Raw genomic sequence first — 25,900 nt, 5'->3', positions numbered from 1 at the left:
TTAAAGGCGTGCGCCACCATGCCCGGCTCAGGCTGTTCTTTTTTAATGAGAGATAGAAAGGGGGGTGATTCTGGATGGAAGGGGAGGTAGAGAGGAAACAGCAGGAGTGTGTGTGGGGGAACTGTATTCAGATGATAATCGTATGAGAAAAGAATCTATGTTTAATGGAATAAAGGAGAAGGATAGGTTCTTGCAATAAACACCATACAGTCGTACGGAGAGGAATCACAGCAGATGCTGTACTCACTCGATTGCCACAAGCAGCAACGGAAAGCCTGGGCAGGACACGCCACAGGAAACTTAACTGTGGAAGATTTTCTTTCCACTTCAGATTTGGTGTTCAAAGTGAGAACATGGAATTAAGAGACAAGAAAGTTAGACTCAATGTAAACAAGGCTTGTGTTACAATGATCTCTCTCTCTCTCTCTCTCTCTCTCTCTCTGACAGGGTTTCTCTGTGTAGCCCTGGCTGTCCTGGAACTCATTCTGTAGACCAGGCTGGCCTCGAACTCAGAGATCTGCCTGCCTCTGCCTCCCAAGTGCTGGGATTAAAGGCGTGCGCCACCACGCCCATCAGGATGATTGCTATTATGACAAATATCAAAAAAAAAAAAAATCAAACCAAACCAAACCAAACCGTCATCCTTTTACATCCCTGGCTGAGGACCACGCAGAGGGAAGCTGTAGAAAGCAAAGCCCAACAGTTGAATGCTTAGGAAAGGTGGGGACTGACTGATCCGGAAAGCAGGTATTTACGATTAGACTGAGAACAGACAGAGAGAGGATCCTTCCTGACTGTATCATCTTCAGCAGTGAGCCACATCCTCCCAGTGTTAATGTCCTCTTAGAACAGAGAACCTCTGAGACCTGTTAAACTCGAGAGAGCAGCCCTCACTCTGCTGAGAGACTGGACTTCAGCAAGATGAACAGGAGGAACCCAGGCAGAATACTACAACGTGGTGGTGGTGGTGGTGGCGGTGGTGGACGGATGAGCACTTACCAGGCCATCATCTTGCTGAAAAGGGTGACATAGAGGGCGTGGCGCGTTGTGGCTGGACGGCAGTGCTGTTCTAGCATCTTCTCCTACACCAGTTTCCAAACAAAAACAAAGCCAAAGTAAGACAAGTAGCCTGGGGTCATCACTGCTGAGCCAGCCACAGATGTCCCATTCGACAGAAACTGTCCCTGCTGCTATCAGTGATGTCACAGGGGTAGGTAGTAGAGGGAGCCTGGCTATGGCCAGACTTCCAGTTGCAGAAGGGAAGATGAAGCCAATATAAAAACACTTCTTTCTCTTGCTCTTTTTTTTTAAAGAATATCTATATTCTTACTAACATTATATATTCTTCCTTAATGACAAAATATTTGTATTGCTTGTCCTGTATCTGTCATTAAAAACATAATGTCCTGGTAGTGGTGGGACATGCCTTTAATTCCAGCGCTCGGGAGAAGCAGAAGCAGGTGGATCTCTGTGAGTGAGAGGGCAGCCTGGTCTACAGAGCGAGTCCCTGGACAGCCAGGGCTACCCAGAGAAACCCTGTCTTAAAAGTGAAAAAAACAAAACAAAACAAAACAAAAACACTGGAGAGATGGCCTAGCGGTTAAAAGCACTGACTCCTCTTCTAGACGTCCTGAGTTCAATTCCCAGCAACCACACGGTGGCTCATAACCGTCTGTAATGGGATCTGATACACTCTTCTGTTGTGTGTTGAAGACAGCTACAGTGTCCTCATATAAATAAAAATAAATAAACCTAAAAAAAAAAGAGAGAAAGAAACAAAACAAAGCAAAGCAAAGCAAAACAAAGAAGCAAAGAGAAAGAAAAAAACAGAGTGGAGGTGCTGGGGAGGTGGCTCTCCGGAGAAAGAGTTTGCTGCACAAGGTTAGGTCCAGAGGAACCTGAATTAAAAGGGCAGGGTACAGCTGTGTGTGCCTGCAACCCCAGCAGTGGGAGGTGAGGAAGGGCGGTGTGTGTGTGTGCGTGTGCGTGCACGTGCGAGTGTGCGTGTGTGTGCAGGCACAGGTGGTTACCTGGAGCTTGTTGGACATCTAGTTTAGCCAAATGCAGGTTCAGTGAGACCCTGGCTCAAAATATAAAATAAAATGGGGAGCAATAAATAGGGAAGACACCTGACTGCAGCCTCTGGTGTCCACATACATGTGCACAGGGGCATGCACCTACAGACATATAGGTATACACACACGCCATACACACGTTTTTAAAGGGAATCATTGTTAACCAAGATAACTACTGAACTCCTAATTTCCTCCATGAGAACAGAGCACCTGTATGGAATTGTAAGTCTTCCGGCAGAGGGCAGAGAAAGCACTGAAGTGGGAAAGCTCACCTGCTCTCTGCTCAACGGCATGTCCATGGAGTGGCATTCTGCTGTTATTATAGATATGGCGTCCTTGGGGCTTAAAGGATCGAGATGCAGTGTAGGCCACAACCTTTTGTTTAAAGAGGAAGAAAGGAAACAGATTTCTAACAACACAACAAAGACCATAAGCTAGCACAGCACCCATTATAATCCATTAGATGAAGTTATTTTATACTGTCTATGTAAGATAAACATGGAATCGATTAATCACATTATTTAATTCATCCTAAGGTTTACCACTACATCTACTGGTAATCAACGCAGAATGCCATAATCTATGTACACGTTAGCTGGGCAGGGAAATAGCTTTAGTTCTACATCCAGTGCTGCAGTAAGAGTAGGCACCGGCACTTGGTGCTTAGGAGGAGCAATTCAAACTGGTCTCTGCACCTGGCTACTCACAGGACCAATGACAAATGACTAGGGATAGGAAAATCCTTATGCTTGTATGCAGAGCACAGATACATGCACAGATCTGTTTACAGATGCACACTGACACACAGTGTATGCACACAGCATCAAAGTTCCTTAAGGAGGCATGGCTCAGGGAAGAAAGGTTTTCTTGTAGGAAAAAGATGACAAGCATTTTCCCCCCTGGGTAAGAAAAAATAGGCTAAGGAATACTGCCTGACAGAATTCACCCCTTATATAAGGTTTTGAGGGTTGGCAAGAAAAGAAACCCTCATCCTAGACTAACAGGTATCAAGACTGTAATTCTCAGATCCACTCACCTCTCCAATTTTCTCACCCACAAATTTACCTGCCTACTGGATGTCATTAGTTAGATTTACAATTGGCAATTCAAATTAAACCCACTCAAGAAACAAATCTACAACACTCCCCTCCCCACCCAACGGAACCTGCCCATTTCCTGGGTCTCCTTTTTCAGCCCGCAAAGTCACAGTTACCTTTCATTTCTAGGTCCGGAGAGTTTGTAGTCATTTCCATTCCCCTTTCCCTCCCACCCCAGCTCTAACTACCCCCAAGCCTTACAGATGGTGCCTTCTCCTTGATGCCACCCACCTCTCCCCAGCCTCAGTGACATTTACGGGGAGACCACAGACACATGTCAGGACCCTTTCCTTGCCTGCCCCGTGAAACAGCTCCTGTTCTGAAACTTTTGGACTTGGCCATACCTCCACGCTGTGGGGCAGGTCTCCACGTTCACAGAAACAATGACTCTGACATTCACCGGCAGGGGGTCTATCAGCCACTTCATGTGTTTCTCCACTTGCTTAAGAGCATACAACAGAAGTCAATTTATAACAACAGCATTTCAGAATAATCCCCATAGTTCTCCAGTGGGATAAAAGTCTCATGACACTTTCCTTATTATTAAGGATATGACCTTATTTGGGAATGGTTTAATCCTAGGTTGGAAAAACACTAAATCAAGTTTGAATTCTGGACATTTAAGGAAATATCCAGATTTTCTTAACACGATGTCAAGATAGGGCTGGACAGTGGTGGCATAGGCCTTTAATCCCAGTACTTGGGAGGCAGAGACAGGTGGATCTCCGTTAGTTTGGGGACAGCCTGGTCTATAGAATGGTTTCCAGGACAGCCAAAGGTACACAGAGAAACCCTATCTCAACCCCCACCCCAAGTCAAAATAAATACTTTTTGCTAAGTATATAGATTTACTTGATGTTACTGTCTATAAGCGTACAAATATTTCTCTATTTTTTTTTAATTCAGACACTTTCCCCCCAGAATTAAGTAGAAATAAACTGAACACATCATTGCCTTTCCTGAAGCCCAGAACTGAGATGGCCGCTGCCACCATTGCTGGCCCCCACCCCCCGGCCTCCGAGTGCATCTGCTAAGAGAAGACACAGTGAGAGCTGCACCTGAACTTGATCGATGGAATCGATGATGATGATGATGCTGCCCTGATGCCGGGCAGAGAGCTTCTCCAGCCAATGTGGAAATTCCTCCAGAAGCTTAGCAGGATCCAGTGTCAGTGCAGAAACTGCCCAGAAGTGCTGCATCAGCTGCAGGGTGACAGGGTGACAGGGTGACAGCACATGTTAAATAAATCAGCCGTACTCCATGGTAGTAGGGGGACCATTCCATCCTCACTGTGGATGTCAGCACTGACTCCCCACAGTGAAGTACCGGTGTGTGTGTGTGTGTGTGTGTGTGTGTGCGCGCGCGCGCACGCACGCACGCGCTCGAGAGTGCTTGAGCATGCATGTGCACACATACATGTATGTGTGTGCATGTGTGTGCTTGCATGTGAGGGTCATAGGGTGATGTTGGGTATCTTCCTCAATGCTTCTCCACCTTATCTTTGCAGACAGGGTCTCTCACTGAACCTGGAGTTTGCTGACTGGTTAGGCTAGTGGCCAGAAAGTTCCCTGGATCCCCCTGTCTCTGTCCACCCCATTATGGTGTGGTTACAGACATGCGCGCTGCCATGCCCAAGTGTTTGCATGGATGCTAGGCATAGAAACTCGAATTTTATGCTTACATGGCCAGCACTTTACTGACTGGGGCTTCTTTGCAGACTGTAAGTCATACATTTTTTAAAAACTTGTTTACTTTTATCGTATGTGTGTGAATATTTTGCCTGCATGTAAGTATGTGTACCATTTGCATGCAGTGCCCATGGAGACCAGAAGAGTGTGTCAAATCCTCTGGGACTGGAGTTACAGATGGTTGTGAGCTGCCTGGTGGGAGCCAAGCCTGGGTCCTCTGTTAGAGCAGCAAGTGCTCTTAACCACTGAGCCATCTCTTCAACCCAAGTACTGTATTTTGAACCTTACACACAACCAAGATAGCTTGTCGTAGGCTGAGTATTCCTTGTGTGAAATGTTTGGCACCAGAAGTGTTTCAGATTTCAGATTCTGGGGCTCTGGGCAATATTCACATATGTGTAATGAGCGGTCTTGGGAACAGGGCTGAAGTCTAAATACGAAAATCATTTATATTTCATATACACACTTTTACAAGTAGCCTGAAGGTAATTCTGAACCTTCCAAAGCGAGCCTGTGTTTTAATTGTGACATGAGCTCAGACATGGAATTTTCCACTTGAATTGTCACCTTGATACTCAGAACGCTTCAGATGTTCCCTGGGGCTGGAGCATGTGCAAGGCTCCAATGGTCAATCTTCACTGCTATCAAAAAGTTTCAGAATTTGGGGCAGTTCAGATTTCAAATTAGTGATTTCTACCTACAACACTAAATGTTTGTTTATTGTTATTAACTCAGTCCCAAGAGTTTCAGAATCTGCCTACCGTTCAGATAGCTCTGGAGTACCCACATCGTACCTTCAGGGTCAACCGCTTGATAATCAAGGAGGACTCTGAGCTGGTTGACATTGGCCGCCCCACAAAATGAGACAGGATCAGGGTGTTCGGGAAATGCTTCTGCTGCAGCTCAATCCTGAGGGAAAAACACGGCACCTTATATAACGCTGACAGCCGAGAGCCGGACACCAAACTTTGCCCCGTTGTCCTTAATTACGTGGCTAGTCACATTGCAACGTCACATTGCAACAAATAACGAGGTTAGTGAGCTCACTCTATTTTTAAACGAATTGCCTCATTTTAATTACAAGATGATGTTAATTAACATAAAATGTTAATAAAATAGACATTCAACTAAGAGTATGCAGTTAGAGGTGGATACAGGAAGATCAGGAGTTCAAGGTCATCTTTAGTTACACAGCGAGATTGAAACCAGGCTAGGTTTTGCTACATGAGACCCTGTCTCTAAAAAACAAAACAAAACCAAACCAAAACAAACAAGCAAAACAGCGAAAAGAGTGGTTTAATGGCATCTCGTCATACCATTTTGATAAAAGAAGGGACTTCCCAGAACCTGGTCCGCCAGAAACCAGGAGGGGTGGGATCGGGGCTGGTGCCACCACCAGATCATCCAGGCGTTGGTAATACTAGAAACAAACAAAGAAAGAAACAGAAAACGGATTTATACTATTTACATTATGAGACTGTATAGGCCTCTCATCATCCTCTGAAAACATGAGAGAAAAGCATGTGGGAAAACAAACTTGCATCTGGCTGAAAGCGCCTGTGCGGGCGCTGATCTGTACACTGGAGCCTGAAGCAGCAAATGGGCCCCACGGCACTGCTGTAACTCAGAGTGTGAGGGACAGCATGGATTTTGGTGGGGTTTTACAATGTTCAGATGTTTGCTGAAATACCGCAAAGAGCCCATCACATTACACTTGAGCCCCTCGACTAGAGGAAGTATCCCAGAGGGCCGTGCGAACCCATACAGCAACCCTAGATTTGTGGATCAGAAGAATGAATTCGGATTTCCAGTCTGCTTTAGTTTTCAGGGCTTACTAAGAATGGGTCCAAACAAAGGCAGGCTTCTTCTGCGGGTCCCCTGCCCCCATCCCCAGTCTCCCAGGCTGCCTCAGAGAGCCAGGCTCAAACAGACTGCCTGAGATCTTCACGTCAATGAGTTCTCTGCAAAGTCCAAGAATTCCATCCTTTCTTCCTGGGCTTTCCCCAGCCACACAGAAGTAGCCCACACCTGGAAGGCTGTGATCACAAAAGCAAAATGCCACTATACTTCTTAAGAGTGCCCACAGCCAGCTTGGCACTGCTCTGCCTACCGACCTCTGACTGACTGCTGATGACGTTTTAATATCCTTAATAGCTTGTGGCTTCTTGGCAGTAAAATCTCCAACTGTAGGAATCCATCCTTGGTGTAGTCTTTCTGCTTGTAGTCTCTAGACATGAATCAACCACCAAGGAACCCCAGTGGTTCTCATAGCAGTGTTGCTTCTGAAGGAACGGGAGATGAGGGAGTGGGAGTGGGAGTGGGGGTGGGGGTGGGGGTGCAGGAAAGGCCTTTGCTGGTTTATTAACCTATCAACCCTAATGGTTCACGGTTCTACAGAAAACCCACTTAAAGATCTGTGGTCCCCACATTGGGGCTTCATGCTGCAAGGGAAAAAGCCTCAGATGTGGGCCACAGTTAAAATTTATTCTGTGTGTGCTCACAGGGAAGCCACGTCAGACTTCAGTTTCTTCTAATCCACAGCATCAGTACCTCTATTTAAAAAATCGCCACTTAATATTAATCCCATGCCAGCCACTAAGCTGTGCTTTAGGGGCCTCATCTGGGTGAATATTTGCAGAACTGCCCTAAGAAGGCAATGGCACTAGCTATTCTGCATATGAATATAAAGAACATGAAGGTTACACTTAGAGTGGCCAAGGGATTTGAGAGAACCAAGCAAGAAGCGCAGTTTAAATTCTAAGGGCTCTATAAAAAATGCAACTGGTCATGTTAACTTCTGTGATCGTCTTTAGAAATTAATTTGTAGACTCAAGTTGAGATGGCTCAGTCCATTAAAGGTCCTTTCCACTAAGCCTGATGGCTGGAGTTCAACTCCCAGGACACACACGGTAGACGTGGAGAAGCGATTTTCTCCAGGTAGTCTCTGGTAGTCACATATGCACCATGACATGCAGGCCGTCCCTCTTGTACGCCATACACAATGCCATACACATTTAAAAACTGCTTTTTATATTAGTTTAAGTATTTCTTAGCTTGGACATGCTTCTTAGAACTTGTCATGTTGTTAATCATTTTAGATATTTATAGATCCTGATTAGACCCAAACTGAACGGCTGATATGCCTATTGAGTGAACTACCAGAGTTTGTTTCCTGAACATTTAGTATTTTAGTTCTTTTAACTAAAAGTCTGGTCTTACTATGGCCACATTGCCTAGCCTGATCTGGGGGAGGTGCAGGTGGTGGCATAACAGGTGCACAGCTGATGAATTCATCCTCTATAAAAATGATGGGTGTTCACAAAGATATGTCAACGTCACATCATCTTCTTATGATCCAAATCTAAGCACATCTCAATATGGGTCATCCCGCCTTGAGAGCAGGTAACACAGTCACGAACAGAAATATGTTCAGGTGAAAAGCATTGGCATATGAAAGCCTTTAAGCTGTAACTTATTTTTATTATTATTAGTTTTAATGGTGTGTGTGGGGGGGGGCATGCAGGTATGTGTGCAGTTGCATGTGGAGGCCATAAGTTCCCATCTAGTGTCTTCTGCTATCACCTTCCACCTTATTTTTGGAGACAGGGTCACTCCTTAAGCCCAGGTACACTGATTGGCTAGGCTGATTGACCAATGAGCTGCAGGGATCTGCCCATACCTCTGCCCGCCCACGCACTGGGGTTACAGAAGGGAGTGATCGCTCTGGACTTTGCACATGCATGTTGGACCTGAACATAAGTCTTCATACTTGGGTGACATGACCTTTACCATCTGTGCAGTCCCCGCAGCCAGCCACTGATCTTCGCTGGACAGAGGGTTCCAAAGTTTACCTTCTCGAATCCCAGTTCATGGGCGGAGCTAGAAGCCTGCTGAGAGGCTTCCATCTGCTCTTGCTCATCGTGTATGTCCCACAGAACATCCCCAAAATCGTCTTCTTCTGGAGTGGAATCCTCACTGCCCCCATCCTTCTCCTCCACGTCTGTGTTCTCGAGGCCAAGGATGTCCTAATTACAAAGAACAAGAGAACCAGAAAGCAAGTGAACTTCGGAGACCTCGAAGCTGGGACCAGCTTGCAGGGCTTTACCTGCCGAGGCGCATAAGGGCAGACTCAGGCTTGTAAGAAAGAGTTATTATAAGAACTCTAAGAACTAATTTGTAACCACAGAATCCTAGTATAAAACAAAATACTAAAAACATAAAGAGTTCCTCTCAATTAAAGTAAAATCACGGTGTTTGATGGGATTTCTTTTCTGGAAAGTGCCATATAATAGATGCAATTGTATCTGGCTAGTGAATGACTTTTTTAAAAGTATGCATGAGTAGTGGATGCAGGAGGACATCTTTGGGTGCCATCCTCAGGAATACTTATCTCCTTTGAGACGGAGTCTGTCACCAGGAGCATCCCAGTTGGGTTTGCCTGGCTACTGAGCCTAAGAGAATCTTCCTGTATCTGCTTCCGCAGTGCTGGGATGGCAAGCACATGGCATCATGCCTGGCATTCTTTAAGTGTGTACTTGGACCCCACCTTAGGTCCTCATGCTTGTGAGGCAAGTGCTCGGTAGACTAAGCTATCTCTTCAGCCCCATCAGTGAGTGACTTCAAAGACTGCACTAAATGCCTACAAAATATGGCATAAAACTGAATTACCCAGATGGGACTTCTCTCTGACTCTGTCTCTGTCTCTCTCTCTGCCCTCTCTCTGTTGTTTTGAGACAGAGTTTCTATGTGTATCCCTGGCTGTCCTGGAACTGGCTCTGTAGACTTTGAACTCAGAGATCCATCTGCCTCTGCCTCCTGAGTTCTGGCATTAAAAGTTTGTGCCACCACGGCTCTGAGTGAGATGGCGTTTCTTGCTATCAAGCTTCTCTGCTGTTGCATTTAATCTCCCTATGGGATCACTGAAAACACAAGGATGATGAGTATGGTTCATTTCATGGTCCGCATTCATTTCAGCTTTTTTTGGTTCTGAAACTGTGAGTTTGGAAGCTCAGAATCACCAGGGCAACCTTTGTACTGGAGGACACGTAAATGTGCCGCCAAGTGTGTTAGTGTTACATTTGGGGCTCACTCTCCTCGGATGACAGATATCTATATCTGTAATCCAACTTAATTAGAAAAGGCGAAGTCAGATGTGGTGCCTTTAACTCCAGCACTCTGGAGGCAGAGACAGGCAAATCTCTGTATGTGACCAGCCTCATCTCCAAAGTGAGTTCCAAGACAGTCAGAGCTGTTACTCAGAGGATCTGTCTCAAAACAAAACAAAACAAAACAAAAAGCCAAACAAAAAGCAATGTAACTCCCCCCTTCTCAGATAAGGTCTCTGGCTCAGGTGAAGCAAGGTACACCCTCGCACTGTGTTCATTTTACTTGGAGAGAAGGGTGTTCTCTGTCTTTTGACATTAGTTTTTGGTATTTTTGCTGACCCAATTCTGAAATGATTTTTTTTTTTGCATAAAATATAATCTCAGGCATAATACCAAGCATCTATGGAAAATATAAATACATGAGATTTCAAAGAATTCAGCTCCAGATGCCTCCATGGACCATGGTCCCGTTCCCCTGAAAGGTGCTTTTGGCCTCTCTGCTGCTGTTAGGGATAGCAAGGTGGGGGACATCGCAAATATGTAAAAAAAATCCCAAGTACACAAAGAACACACAAAGTCTCTTTGCGGAGTAAAGTGGACATTTATCCTCAACTGGCTCCTCTGGATTTCTGTGTTTCCGATGCATTTTACACCTAACAGGCATTGAAGCCCAGCTTGGTGAGGCGGATCCTGACAATCCCGCTTTCTCATTCCAGTAACAACTCCCAACAGAAAGATGGCGCTCTCCTGGGGTACTGTTCTCAAAAATGACACACAAGTAGTTTTGTCTGGAAAACTTTTTTTTAAAAAATTACCACGAAGCTATTTTAGATGAAAACTGAACAGAGAAACGCATATTTACCTGTTTAATAATCTTTTCCACACCCACGTAAATCTTACACACTCCCTCTGCAGGATCTCCCGAGTGTTCGATGATCTAGGAGAAAAGGTTCAATGGTAACAAGGAAACACAGGAAGAGCAGCGTCAGCATCAGGAGGGAGGGGCAGCAGTATGCCTTTTAACAGTTTAACTTTTTATCCCAGCAAGTTCCTCACCACAAAGATACTATATTGCAAACCTGTGGTTCAAAAGAGGCCTGAAACTTGCCTCAGGTCACACAGAGATTCAGTGTGAACAATGTATACCTTTGTGTGTGTGTGTGTGTGTCTGTGTGTCCCAGCATCTGTCATCTAGATGTCTACACCAGGTCTCCCACCTCTCACTACCCTTCCAACTACTCTATTCTTCATACAACACGAAGCAAATCACTGACAGAGATCCACACCTGTCCCTGCCATTCCGCTCAAAGCCAAACAAACCTCACTCCAAGGGGAAAATCCAGGTGCTTAAAAGGATCCCTGAGGTTTCCCAGGCTTGATCTCATTGGGCCACCCCTCCTGTATGTCCCATCTCTACAGACGCCCTGACTTCCTTTCCCATTCCCATCCCCCTCCCGGCTCTGGTCTCATCCCTGCCATGCATGCTCTCTGACATTTCCTCTGTGTCTTACCTTGGCTTTAGTGGTCTTGCCTAGGTTGGAAACTTGATCCAGGAACTGCTGGACAGAGTCGCAAGTGACTTTCCCGTCCTCCAAACGGTGGTAGATTAATCCTGGCTTTCCTTCTGGGTTTTGCAGAAAGGCTTCTTCACAGTCTTCCAGTAAAAAACTAGATGGGGAATTATTCTGTCATGAGCTACAACGGCACTGTGGCAGCAGAGACTTAGGCGACCAACCTAAGTGCCCAAATGAGCTTTTACCACAGTGACAAGGGCCCATTACTCTTTTTATGGAGGAAGAAAAGCTTTCCAAAAAATATGTGTGTGGCTGTGTGTGTGTGCACTGTAAGATGTGTGTCTGTATGTGGTGTAAGCATGATGTATGTGTGATGTGCTTATGTGGAATGTGTGTGAATAAGTATGTGGTGTGTATGTCTGTGTGACTGTGTGTCTGTGTGTGTATGTGAGTGTTTCTGGTGTGAGCATGTATGTGTGTGTGAATGAGTATGTGCATATGTGAGTGTGTGTTATGGTGTGTGTGAATAGGTGAATATGGGTGTGTGTGTGTGTTGTGTATGTCTTGTGTGACCGTGTGTCTGTGTGTGTATGTGAGTGTTTCTGGTGTGAGCATGTATGTGTGTGTGAATGAGTATATGCATATGTGAGTGAGTGTATGTTGTGTGTGTAAATAGGTGAATATGTGTGTGTGTGTGTCTTGTGTATATATGTGTGACTGTGTGTCTGTGTGTGTATGTGAGTGTTTCTGGTGTGAGCTTGTATGTGTGTGTGAATGAGTATATGCATATGTGAGTGAGTATGTGTTGTGTGTGAGAATAGGTGAATATGGGTGTGTGTGTGTGTGTTGTGTATATATGCTAACTGAACATTGAATCTAAAGCTTCATGCACACTAGGCAGTTAATCTACCATTGAGGTTTATCCTCAATCTCTTCTTTTAGCCTCTACTTTCTGAATGCTGGCATTCTGAATACAGGCATTCATCACTATGCCTGTTTTCGTGTGGTGTTGGGAACTGATCCCAGAATCCTGTGAGTCAGAAACCATCTAGGAAAGGCTATGGAAAGCAAGTGAGTTTTCTGGAGTTGGCCCACTGTTTTTTGCATGGCTGCCAGGGGTGTGCTCTGAGATGCAGGGTCCTCAGAGACTTCATCCCAGCATTGCTTCTTGCTGCTGACATGCCTTTCCTGCCACTATTACAAAGTCTAATGACCCCTGGGCGTCAGCCACCCTATTGGGCAGATTTCCTGCAGGATCAATATGAAGATGTACTTTCATGTAGAAGCACTGTTTAAATGAACTGATGATTTCATAATTCCTGATAATGATTTTATAGAACTCCTAAATTCATACAAGGAATTTCAAGTCCTCTATGGAATAAAAGCTGCAGATAGAACGCTGTAAACCTTCGTGTGTCGCGGGCGAACTGTACTAGGAAAAGAAGACAGGCTTGGAACAAGTTTACAATCAAGGAAAACATTCCTTGTAGGTTAGGAATGAGGCCACTATCTGGTAACTACAGGTCATAAACTGGGAATGGGCAGTTTACTGTAGGTGCAAAGACAGAAAATAAATGATGGACTAGTCTGGGTATACAAGACTTCAAAATAATAAGACACAAGGCAGATGGTTTATCTTTTGGCAAAACCATACTATCCTGTGACATAAAAACTGTTGTTTTAAAGTTATAATGAACTTGTGGTGTCAAAAACACATAATGGATGTTTAGTCAGATTCTAGCCTTTATGGAAAGACATAAAGAATTCTGTTGTAACTCCTTAATCCTTATTAACCTATGACATGAACCATTGCCTTAAACTTACTATGAACATGTAAAATGTAAAAATGCTTAAAAGACCACAAACACACAATCAATTGTCCTGAGAAGGAATAAAAAACTAAGAAGAACAATCAAGTGTTCGTATAGCCTTTTTCTACTTTATCCAGTGTGCATGTGTCTGTATGGATGCTCAACTTTCTCCTTCCTGCCCCCTCCTTTTTCTTTTCTTTTTTTTTTCCCCTGACTCACAGAGAGTTAACAAACTTTGAGCCTCTTGTCTGGCCAGCAAGAGGTTCCTAAGTCAAAGAGAAAAGATGCAAGTAACTAAGTTTCTTTCCCCTGCTGCTATCAGCAGGAGTTAATTGCCAGAAGCCATCAGCTTTAGACCCCTGAATAGCAAGAGAGAATTAAATTACCAAAAGATATCAGCTTTTGGATTCTGCCAGTGCCACCCATTGATGCCTTCTTCAGATACCTGAATGTCAGGGCTGGACCCTGACACCTGTGTAAGCTAGGAGAGTCCCCTACTAACTGAGCCACGTACCCAGTCCTTGGTTTTTCATTTTGAGACAGGATCTTGCTATACTTCCTGGGCTAGTCTTCAATTTGTAGTCCTCCTGCCTCAGCTTACTGAGCAGCTGAGACTCTAAGCTTGAGTTATCAGGCCCAGCTACAAGGCAGAGCTGTAGGACCAAGGATAGGGTTTACTGCAGGGAATGAGGTAGACCTGGAGATCTCACACTTCTGTTAGGAGTCATAAGTGGACCCCACTCAAAGGCAACTAATGCTTTCTAAGGGTTTAATCCAGTCAACATGTCTGGATAGAATAGCTAACCTCCCACAATGGCCATGTTGTCTTTATCTATATCTACACCATGTATTTTTGATTGATTAAAAACCCGGTAGGTGAACAACAATATGAACTAACCAATACCCCCCAGAGCTCATGTCTCTAGCTGCATATGTATCAGAAGATGGCCTAGTCGGCCATCATTGGAAAGAGAGGTCCATTGGACACACAAACTTTATATGCCTCAGCACAGGGGAACACCAGGGCCAAGAAGTGGAAGTGGGTGGGTAGGGGAGTGGGCGGGAGGATATGGGGGACTTTTGGGATAGCATTGGAAATGTAAATGAAGAAAATACCTAATTAAAAATCCTGGTAGGTAAGATTCATTAACATAGTTATATTCAGATTGAAATGTCACCTCTCTCAGATTGTGTCCAAAAAAAAAAAAAAAAACAGCAAGGTGTACTGTGGACTGAAATGAGAAGTCACCAGCTTTGTTCTGTAAGTCAGACAATAAACATTTTGGTCTATGTAGGACACAGGGTAAATACTCCATTGTGCTGTTATAGTATGAAAGCAGCTGCTAAAAGATTACAGAAATCAATGAATGCAACTGTGTTTCTGCAGCTGGTCTTTGCTACTTTGTGGGTTTTTCTTTTTCCCATCCTTTATTCCAACTCCCATCTGTCACCCTGGGTTTCACCTCTGGACACGAGATAGGAGAGAAACGGGAGAGAAGGGAGAGAGGAATTAGGAAAATCCCGGAATCTAACTTCTTTCCTTTTGTTTCTTCCTTGACCACAGCTACTAACAAACTGTAACCGACCTTCCCAAACAGCCAACAACCATCCATCCCTTCTCTTGCGGCCCTAGCATTAATACACCTCTGAGAAGTTCCTAGAATTCCAAACATTACGCAACTGCAGAAACTGTCTGCAGCTGGCGAAACTATGCTTCTGCTAGAGCATGAGGCAAATCGCAAGCAGTCAGCAGCTGTGGACAGTCGGAAGCAGCCCACATTCCTACCTGGAATTAAAACAAAAGCACATTCTTACAATATTTCTGTGTTTTAAAAAAAGAAACCAAGATCCCCAAATTCTCAAAAATGTCACTACATGTTCCAATAAAACTTTATTTACAAAAAGCTGATACCTGGCAGTGTTTGACCCTGGGCCACTATTTGCCAACCGCTGACCAAACAGTCCTTATATTAACGACACTGATAGATCTGATGGTATAAAACTTTACTTTTTTTATTTGGGTGTGAGGTCAGTACAACGTTTATTAGATTTCACACACTGTTTTTAACGATGAGAATGGAATTAGGATTTGTCTTTGAAGTTCCCTTGTTAGTAGTAATATCTTTGCAGCTGATGTGAATGATAAATTAGAAATATTTTTGGCTTACCTGGGTAATGTTGAGTGAAGGAATAAAATAACTAAAGAACTCTTCTCGATTTCCCATTTTCTTACAGTGAGGTACTGATTTTCAACATCTAATGGAAAATAAACAGCGAGGAAGAAAGATCCCATTGTCTCGCACATTCTTTTAAGTTTAGGTGAATGGTCCTAAAAATGAATTAAAAAATATATGCACATGATATATTTAGCTAAAGGTAGAGAAGATCTTATCACTTAAAAGACATACTTTAGAACAGTCTCTATATCTGTATTCTAATACAAAAAATTAAAATAGTCTCATTTTAAAGAAAATCTTATAGAGAAAAAGTAAATTTCTCTCTAGAACAAAAATAATAGCTTAACAAGCTATTTAACAAGCTATTTTCTAGCTCAGAGGATGACTTATTTCATAACCAAACAACAGAAGAAAGCATTAGCTTAGTTTGATTTGGTATTTCTTGTTATTTTTATCATGAATAATATGTTTCCTTGTTTTAAAGGATTCTAATCTCTCTCTCTCTCTCTCTCTCTCTCTCTCTCTCTCTCTCTATGGTGCTTTGAGCTAGGAAATGTAGCTTCCATGAGAGTGGGCGTGCCTAGCAAATGAAAAGCCCTAGATTTTATTTCCAGAAACATAAAAAATTTAAACATCTTCATGAAAAAATATTGGTCTTTGATAAAGTATATTACTAAATCATGATGATTTTTATGAAAGCAATTAGTTAGAAGCCTCCAACTGGCCTTGGGAGTCACCTATATCCAATTACAAGATGGAAGCTTTGAGATTTAAAATATTTTAATATCTTACCAAGATTGAATCATATTACAAAGGAACACTAAATAAATCTATTAACAATTTGTGGACTGAATTCAGTGGGTTTCTCCTGGGGCAGGCAGATGCATTTAAAGTTCACTTGAGACATAAGTGGCATACAGATTTCTCCTACAAAATGTCAGGTGGCAAATATTTTTACAAAAATAGTTTAATAATTCAACTATTTCAACAGAGGCTTTTTAAATCTCTTTGGTCCCAATTAACTCTTTTTGTAGTGCAGGAATAGATTGATCGATCAATCGATCAATCTATCCCTCTCTTCTTCTTCTCCTTCTTTCTCTCTCTCTCTCTCTCTCTCTCTCTCTCTCTCTCTCTCTTTCTCTCTCTCTCTCTCTCACATCTGCTCCTGGGCATGTTCCAATAACACTTTTTAAAAATAGATAATGTGTGGAGTTCATATAATTTTCACATAATGAAAGTCTTCTTATATTTTCTCTTCTCAATAATTTAAAATACAAAAACAAATCTTAGCTCTGGGCCACATGACACCAGGTAGCAAGCCAGAAGTGGCTACAGGCTTTAGAATAACTCCATGGGATGCCTTGAGAAGTTCAAAGTTGTTATAAGGATTAAACTTCGGTGTTATGTGAAATAGATTTAAGGACAGCAACTAAATCAGGCCCAGCTAGACTCAAACCCTGCAGAGAATAGTTAATGAAATATAGAAAAGGCCATTTTACTATATAAAATTTTAGTTATATTTTCTACTTTTATATTAAGATGTTGGGTTTTTGTTGTTGTTGTTGTTTTTGTTTTTGTTTTTTCGAGACAGGGTTTCTCTGTATATAACAGCCTGGCTGCCCTGGAACTCCCTGTGTAGACCAGGCTGGCCTTGAACTCACAGAGATCTGTCTGTCTCTGCTTCCTGAGTGCTGGATTAAAGGTGTATACCACTAAGATAATGGCATCTTAATGATATATTTTAGGTATGAAATTAAATGAAAAGAAAAAAGTCACAAAGTCCCAATGCCAGTCTCTCATCATGGTGTAGCTTCTGTCCTTGTTTCAAGAAAAAGTTAAACAGAAACTAAGTCATAACATGATGTCTGCCTTTCCACACATAAATCCTGGCCTAAACTGCGTCATAAGCAAAGCTCAATGTTTTCTGTTTTCTAAGACGGATAATCTCATAAATAGCAAGCTATTTAGTTTACATGCAATTATAGTCTGAATATGATCCTAATTTGTATTTTGCTTGTTTTGAGATAGGATCCCACCCACTCTGTAGTCTAGGTTAGCCTCAAACTCAGTAGAGTTCTCTTGTCTCTGTCTTCTGAGTGCTGGGATTACAGATGTGTGCCACCCCTGCTACTAACTTGTGTTTCCTTTTCTGGCTCTCTTAAAACAGATGTATTTATTTTCACTTTATGCATGTGGGTGTTTTGCCTGCATGTGCACTCTGTGCATGCCTGGATGCCCACAGAGCATCTGATCTGGAATATTCCCTGGAATAGGCATTACAGCCAGTCATGAGCCAGTTTATGTGCTCTGAGGAACAAACCAGGGGCCTCTGCAAGAGCAGCCAGAGCTCTTCACTCCTGAGCGGCCCTTCCAGCCCCAGGCCTTGTACTTTCACTGAGTGGATATACAGTTTATGAATGGCTTCACCTTAAGGAACAGTTCCATTTCGGGCTGGGTTTCATCTGTGTAGATGAGGTAACACCTGACAGGGTGACTCCAAAGGGAACGTGAGAACAAGGGCGTGGCCTGTAATAAACCAGCCACAGCAGCGTCCCAGTCATCTGGAAGGCAAATTCCCATAAATTCATGAGAAATATACCAGAATAAAACTGACAAAATAATTTCAAGCCAGTCTGGGGGGAGGGGAATACCTTAACAGACATAGACATAGAAGTGTTACTACTGAATAAGCTAGAAGAATGTATTAGAAGGTAATTAATTTGTAGCCTCAAGTTCTCCTCTGGGATTTGAGCCAATGCAGTCTCCCCTAGAGAACAATGGCTCCCCAGGACAGTGGCCCCCAACTCTATTTGTTCTATTTGCAGTGAGCCCACATTCCCAAGGCATTTTGCCCTCCCATTGTGGTATCCAATGAGGCAAAGAGTTCAGTGTAAAATGAAAAGCAGCTTTAGGCTATTGAGTGAGATAGGAAAAATTGTGAACTAGCTGGCAATCAAGAACACAATATAAAAATAATTTGCATTGTTCCAGTGAAACGATTTTACTGCTTTAAGGAAGAAGATTAGAGCTACTGACAGGTTCTTGGGGCTGCAATGACTGTGCAGTTCTGAGCATCTCAATGCTGTGGGGGCATGGGGTAATACTAACATGGTTGACACACTTGTTCATTGACCTGACAGGCCTTCTTGTATTTTGCTTTATAGCATATATCAGTAATATTAATTATGCTACATCATATCCCTCAACAAAAGCCCCTACAAATTTAGAGAGTAACAGCTGCTAGAACCTGGGTAGCCAGGATGGCAGGAGAACCACGTTATACTGATGAGAAGGATGTAGTCTCAGCCTGGTCAGTCACCGCCTCTGAGCATACTGGATTGCCAATGGAACGTGCCAGAACACTAGTGTCATGCTACATTGCACCAGATTCTAGAACACAAACAGTCACAAGCACCAGGCAAGGGACCGGTTACCTCGGTTGATGTTTGCAAAGGGTCCTTCCACATCTATAGAACTGTGGGCGAACTCGGGGCCTCTGAAGGGCTGCGGGAGCTGGATCATGCTGCCTATGGAATGCCCGCTGCCCAGGGCTCTGCTGGCCCAGTACTCACATTGCGTTCCTGCAGCTGTTTGCAACAAGGAATTGGAATTTCATCAAAACCAAGTTACCAAATGTTTAAAAACTCTCCACATATGTCAAATAGGGGTTCCCATATCAAGATACACTTTTTGTAAATACAGTAAGCCTTGAAGTAGTGGTTTTAAAAACATTTTGGCACTGACTTTTGGCAGAGCACTTTAGCTCTAGTTAACAAAATTCTGGTCATCATCTCAAATTCAAAGGAAGGATTAAACTAGGAGAAATGTCAAGAAAAAGGAATCTAAAAACAAGGGGTGGGGGTTTAGCAAAAGGCAGGTTAAGGCCAGGAAGATGGCTTAGCATGTAAAGGGGCTTGCCACCAAGTCTCAGGACCTGCCTGAGTCCAGTCCCTGGAGTGCAATTGGTAGAAGGAGAGAATTGCTTCTCACAGATTAGCTTCTGATGTCCACATACATGCACTCCTACCCACATGCACACATACATATACACAAAATAAATAAATTAATAAATGTATTTAAAAAAATCAAAATCAGGGACTTTAAAGGCACCACAAACAATTCTAAAAATCTACCTGCAATTGGACATGATATATATCAATTAAAATGAGAAGGGACTTTTCTTTTCTTCATGAGACTTAGCTCTCTTGGAACTCACTGTGTAGACCAGGCTGGCCCCAAATGCACACAGATCTACCTGCCTTTGCCTCCTGATTGCTGACATTCACAGGGGATAGCATTCTGCCCCGGCTTAGGCTTATGAAGGGACTTTGAAGGTAGCTGATCAACAGGGCACTGATACCTTGTGTCCTTCAGGTTTAAATCAATGTACCAAGGAGAAAGACCAAAAGGGGAGCATCAACTTGTTTCTGTTAACTTGCCAAGACAACTGCAGTAGCTTTGATACATCTGAACAACCAAAATGGAAGCAATCCATCTGGCTCTGTGGCAGCAGGAGGGATTTTTACAGCTGTTCTTGGCCAGTCAGAATCATTGCATCTTTTTCTCAAATGTTAGTAGTAAGAGTCCCAAGATACTGGCCACAATGCAATGAGAATATAATGAAAACTAGAGGGGAACTACCAGTTGCTGTATCTTACTTCCAACGACATCCCTTTGTAAGACTATAACACAACCCTTACAGCATTTTCTCCTTACACCTACAAGAAGCCTTTCCTTTATCTCATATTAACACAGTTGATTTTTGTCTTAGTCAGGGTTTCTACTCCTGGACAAAACATCATGACCAAGAATCGGTTGGGGAGGAAAGGGTTTATTCAGCTTACACTTCCACATTGCTGTTCATCACTGAAAGAAGTCAGGACTGAAACTCAAGCAGGTAAGGAAGCAGGAGCTGATGCAGAGGCCATGGAGGGATGTTCCTAACTGGAATTGTTTCCCCTGGCTTGCTCAGCCTGCTCTCTTATAGAACCCAGGACTACCAGCACAGAGATGGTCCCACCCACAAGGGGCCTTTCTCCCTTGATCACTAATTGAGTGATCAAGGGATCACTTTTAACCCTGTCTCTGTCATGTTCAAATGTCACCGCTCTCTCCATGGCTTGGTATTTTGCTTCTAATGCACCCTCTTTTTCCCGAAGTATCTTCTGGTAAGTTTTCTGAAGTGCCTGCAATGATTCACCTTGTTATCGCCTAACAAAAATGGCCTTTCGTTCACATTTTACATTCTTACATATATGTTTACGTATGTTGGGATCTCGACTCTCTCTACTCACTCTCTTATCAATTACCAGGCACTTCTATGTTGTCAATGATTTCAAGCAAGATAGAAAAAAATGCCTTACAGTTGGATCTCATGGAGGCATTTTCTCAACTGAAGCTCCTTTTTAACTCCAGCTGTGTCAAGTTGACACAAAACTAGCCAGTACAATTTTTTTTTCTTGAAACATGGAGAATGCCTTCAATTCTGTGATTTTTTAAATCACTTTTTATAGAAAAATATTTTATATGTTTACTATAAAACCAAAGCTTTTTGAGTGACTCACAGAACTAGGTTGGAAACAGTGAGACCACAATTGTTACAAAGTTGCAAAGACGACTTCACTATATGGGAAACAATCTGTGGACAATATAACTCCATGATGCCTAGCTCCTCTTCCCACCTTAGGTCACACACTTTAGCTGACACACATCCGCCTATCTACTGATTACCCTTTCCAGTCTAGGTTGGGCTTTGGCCAGAGCCATTTGAGCAGAGGTGATTGTATTTCAGGCTGTGCCTTCAAGAAAAGCAGGGTGTCTGTCTACCTGTGATGCTATTTTTTTTTTAAATAGTTTTCCAAATGTGTGTGCATGCGCATAGGCATGGACCTGTGTTTGCCGTCGTGTGGAGGACAGAGGATGGCTTCAGGAATCAGCTGTCTCCTACAGCTTTGTGGGGGCTCGGGATACAACTCAAGGTCGTCAGGCCTGAGTGAAAGTGCCCCTCACCCCGTAGCTACCTCACAGGTTAATCTTGACTGTTAAATTGACAGGGATCTCTAGACTAGGTAAATGGAGATAGCAACACCCACCCTAAAAGTGACCTGTTCCATGACAGGTTGGGAGTCCCAAACTGTATGTATGGAGAGGGGAAAGCAAGCTGAGCACAGGGTCTCCGTTTCCTAACTGTAAAGGCAATGGGATCCGCTGCCTCATGCTCTTGCTGCTGTGACAGCCTTGCAGTGATGGCTGTGGCCTTTGAACCATTGAGCAGAAACAAGACCTTTCTTCTTAAGTAGTTTGTTGCCAAGCAGTTTGTCACAGCAACAAGAAAAACAACATGCACACTGTACCTTCTTTCCTTTGGAGAAAAATGGAGAATAGGTACTTTGGGCTGGGTGTGGGGATGAAAGAGACAGCACACAGAGAGAGAGAGAGAGAGAGAGAGAGACAGAGAGAGACAGAGAGAGACAGAGAGAGACAGAGACAGAGAGAGACAAAGAGAGAGACAGAGAGACACACACAAACACAGACAGAGAGACAGAGATAGAAAGACACAGAGAGACAAGAGAAAGAGCTCACACATCAACGTGAACATGCATGCAAGCACCCCATGGGCTAGGATGGATGGCAGAATACAATAACAAGAGAAACTGTTGCTCCTGACATCATACACTTAGAGGAGATGATGTCCTGACAGCTGAGAGAGACACAGAAGGTCCCCCATTTGTAAGAGCAGAGTAAGCACTAATCCTGCACACAGAGAGCGAAAGGACGACTGACCATCTCAAGCATCCATACAGCTCTGTGGAAAATGGGACACGAAATGAGCTCACCAGTGACATCTGTGCAGTTGTCATCAGAGTCAGACTCCCCAGGGTCGAACACTTGGATCCCCTGAGCCTGCAGCCTCTGAAGTTTGCTCTCCAACTCTCGCTTGGCCCTCAGTAAGTCTTGAATTTCATTTTCTTTGGTCTCCCTAAAAATCTTTTTAAAAGGTAGTAGAGTTTAATTTTGAAACGTTTTTTCCGTAATCACAGAATTGTGCCACCCAGTTTTCAGGGGGTAAAAACATTTATTCATAAAGTCAAAATACATTTGATTCTCAGTCTCCTCATCTGTAACAGAAATACTTCTTCAGACCCTCATTTTATTGTTCACAGTGGACCCTGCTGGAAGTCTGACAGCATGGGTATGTGTGACATGTGACACATTTGTTTCCCTCATACCAAATACGAAACAAAATATCCCCAAACATTTCCAAAAGCTTGGTAGGTCTAGCTCTACGAGCTTCACAGCTGTTACTTGATTTATCTATGTTCAGCAAAATATCAGATGAAAAAAAGTTTTTTTGGTTGCTGTTTTTTTTTTTTTTTTTTTAAATCAAGACAGGGTCTCACTATGAAGTTCTGGCTGTTCTGGACCTCACTCTGTAGACCAGGCTGGCCTCGAACTCACAGAGATCTGTCTGCCTCTGCATCCAGAGTCCTGGACTTCAAGGTGTATGCCACCACACCTGGCTCTAAACACTTTTGAAAACTAGCTTTTAATCTATGTCACTTAGGGAGGGTGGGGATGGGGAGAAATACCAAGAATTTACCTTGAATTGCCTTTTAACCCTGTCTCTGTCATGTTCAAATGTGACCGCTCTCTCCATGGCTTGGTATTTTGCTTCTAATGCACCCTCTTTTTCCCGAAGTATCTTCTGGTAAGTTTTCTGAAGTGCCTGCAATGATTCACCTTGTTATCGCCTAACAAAAATGGCCTTTCGTTCACATTTTACATTCTTACATATATGTTTACGTATGTTGGGATCTCGACTCTCTCTACTCACTCTCTTATCAATTACCAGGCACTTCTATGTTGTCAATGATTTCAAGCAAGATAGAAAAAAATGCAAACATCTTTGAATCCTAGTAAACAGGCTCTTCAGCAATGAGCTCTCAATGGAAATGAATGCTTTTTCTTTGAAATACTGCACCAGCGCTAGGATTTTTCTATGCTTTGGGGTTTTAAGAGAATAGGACACACAATTTGTAAGGTTTAGCTTGAAGAATAGTACATATGAAGGTTCCTGTGTTCCTTGGCATTATATATTAGTCATTTACTCTTCTCCTGAGCCATTCACAGTCTGGCTCCATCACAGGCCTCCAGTAAATGTCAACATGGCTGAATGAAATAAATGTGAGGGAGTTTTCTCACGATGATGCAGGTAAGAAAGGAACAACAGGTTTCACAGGGAATTGGAATTGCTGATCTGTGATCTGTGACATCTGTCTGTCAGTCCTCCCTGCACTGGCCTCTTTATCCTGCTAACCCCTTCTCCTTGCCACCTCACATGGTTCTTAGTGGGCAGTGGTGCACACACATGACATCATACACGAGGGACATGCAAGTCTACTTTATAAGGGCAAGCACATTGGTCTCCCAGTATAAAGTGAGGTGAGCAGGGAGCTGAGGGGGAGAACAGCTTCCCAGATAATATGCTAATAGCCCAGCAGATTCTGAAGGGCTTCATAGCTGATGGGAATGATGCCCTACTAGAAGGAAGGAGCCTTCTTTTACAAAAAATCTGTGGTGTTTATTTAAGTTCTGATGTGCCGGGAGCTCTTGAGCTGTCAGAGATCCCTCTCACAGAAAAGAAAGGTATAAACAAATGACCATCAGAGAGGCTCCGAACCCATGGCATATAGTCCCATATTTTTACTCCATGAAATTCTGTTTTACCTAGTATCCGAAGGAATCAAAGGCAATCTGTTATAAGGCCTACAATAGCACTGCAGTAACTGTTTAGTCCATTAACTAAATGGACTAAGAGAGTTTGAGTACTCTCAGGGAAGACTTTTAATCACAACAGTTAAAAACCATAAAGTCAGGAGGTTTCCAGAAAAATTCCTATCATATCATTAAACCCCAGAATCTGCCAAACTTCGCGAAGAAAACTAATCCAAGAACTCCATTTTGGAGATACCTTAAACCGGGAGGAGTTGTGTGTAGTTGCTCTGAGAAATTTTGCGACTTCAGGACTTGGGTTGATACAACGTGTCTTAATGAATGAACCGTAAATTGAAAGGGGCAGGGGAAGATGCTGATAAGAAATTAGTTTACACTCAAATAATGATTCCACATAAAGGAGGAGCAGCTTTTGCAGAATTTAGAAAACAACTTGGTTTGTAGCTGGGGTAGGATGGTGGTGCCACCAAGCGGCTGAGCGGTACGCTCGGGTCTCAGTTTCCTCAGAGCCTCCCGCTTGCGGCGCGCTCGGTCCCGCGTTACCTGCAGCTCCGCCCGCAGCCGCTTGTTCTCGGTGTCCAGCTTGGCCTCTCGGCGGCCCATGGACAGCAACTCCTGGTTCTTGCTGACCCGGAAGATCTCATACTCTTTCTTGAGCCGCTCGAACTCGGCCGCCGCATACTCTAGCTCGGGCACAGACGAGCCGGTGGACTTGAAGCTGGCGCCCAGCAGCCCGCCGCCCCCTGCCGCGCGAGGCAGCGACCCGGGCCCGGCTCCAGCGCCCCTGCGGAACGAGCTGCGCAGCAGGCGGGCCTTGGGCTTCACTTCCACCGGGATCTCGCAGGCCTCGCCGCCGCCTGCCCCGTACGTGTCCTCGATCACCTCCCCGCCAGTGGGACTCACCAGCGACGAGGCTGTGCCCATGATGCCCGCGGCCGGCTGTGGCTGAGAGTCCGCTGGGTGCCAGGAGGAGGCGGGACCAGGAGGGCGGAGCCTGTCAAGCGGGGCGGAGCGCCTCAGGGAGAAACTAAAATCAGAGAGGAGCGTGGCCTGGAGCAGGGAGGTGGCCGGGGCGTGGCCAGACCTTGAGGGCGGGGCCTAGTTGGTGGGGCGGGGTGCAGCAGAGGAGAGGGCGGAGTTTGGAGGGAAGAGCGGAGCAGTAAGTGAGTCCGGCCTGGTGATTGGGGAGAAGGGAGTAACGTGGCAACTAGAGGGGCGTGGTGTTGAAGAAGAGTGGCCGTCTTGAGAAGGGGCGGAGCCATACTTTCGGGGCGTGGCCGAGCAAGCTGGGGATGTTAAGGCTACCAGAGAGGGGTGGGACGTAGCAGCGAGAAGAGGTGTGGTCAGTTGAGAAGAGCAGTGCCCAGAGAGAGTGTCGGGCCAGATTTTAGGGTCGTAGCCCGGTAAGTGGGGCGTAAGGCAGCAGCAGAAGAAAGAGAAAACCAGAGTCAGAGAGTCGGAGAGGTGGTCCTAGCTGGACAACGAGAGGGGGAGTGGCCAGGAGTCCTGTGGGGCGGAGCCAGGCTTTCGGGGCGTGGCCAGACAAGCGGGGCGTGCTCTTCTGAATGAGACCAGTAGAGGAGCTGGACAAGGGAGGGTTGAGAGAAATGAGACTCGGGAGGAGAGAGGAATGGGTATCACGGAGCTGGCGGGCCTGAGAACTTGCTTTGCAGGAACAGGCGGCAGGACTGAGCTGGGCA

The 25,900-nt window shown here is 44.2% G+C and overlaps 1 protein-coding gene across 1 annotated transcript in view; it reads right to left on the bottom strand.

Moving 5' to 3' along the window:
• Nphp3 (nephrocystin 3) overlaps window positions 1-25,218 on the bottom strand; it is a 42,030-nt gene extending 16,812 nt beyond the window's left edge. The window contains exons 1-15 of the mRNA XM_021171801.3: window positions 24,744-25,218; window positions 23,068-23,193; window positions 22,304-22,454; window positions 18,902-19,054; window positions 17,895-18,028; window positions 15,459-15,619; window positions 11,477-11,633; window positions 10,828-10,902; window positions 8,712-8,885; window positions 6,177-6,280; window positions 5,655-5,769; window positions 4,231-4,374; window positions 3,517-3,614; window positions 2,348-2,450; window positions 1,000-1,082 (exon numbers count right to left, since the gene is read on the bottom strand). Of these exons, the coding sequence (XP_021027460.1) occupies window positions 1,000-1,082; window positions 2,348-2,450; window positions 3,517-3,614; window positions 4,231-4,374; window positions 5,655-5,769; window positions 6,177-6,280; window positions 8,712-8,885; window positions 10,828-10,902; window positions 11,477-11,633; window positions 15,459-15,619; window positions 17,895-18,028; window positions 18,902-19,054; window positions 22,304-22,454; window positions 23,068-23,193; window positions 24,744-25,124 (2,159 nt within the window). The 5' untranslated portion in view covers window positions 25,125-25,218. The remainder of the gene's footprint in view (window positions 1-999; window positions 1,083-2,347; window positions 2,451-3,516; window positions 3,615-4,230; window positions 4,375-5,654; window positions 5,770-6,176; window positions 6,281-8,711; window positions 8,886-10,827; window positions 10,903-11,476; window positions 11,634-15,458; window positions 15,620-17,894; window positions 18,029-18,901; window positions 19,055-22,303; window positions 22,455-23,067; window positions 23,194-24,743) is intronic.
• Between the last annotated feature and the right edge of the window lie 682 nt (window positions 25,219-25,900).

Source organism: Mus caroli, unplaced genomic scaffold, assembly GCF_978045245.1.
Source record: "Mus caroli unplaced genomic scaffold, Mus_caroli_1 scaffold_11, whole genome shotgun sequence".
Classification (NCBI taxonomy): Eukaryota; Metazoa; Chordata; class Mammalia; order Rodentia; family Muridae; genus Mus; species Mus caroli.
The sequence above is the reverse complement of the archived record's forward strand: the minus strand, read 5'-3'. Positions and strand labels throughout refer to the sequence as shown.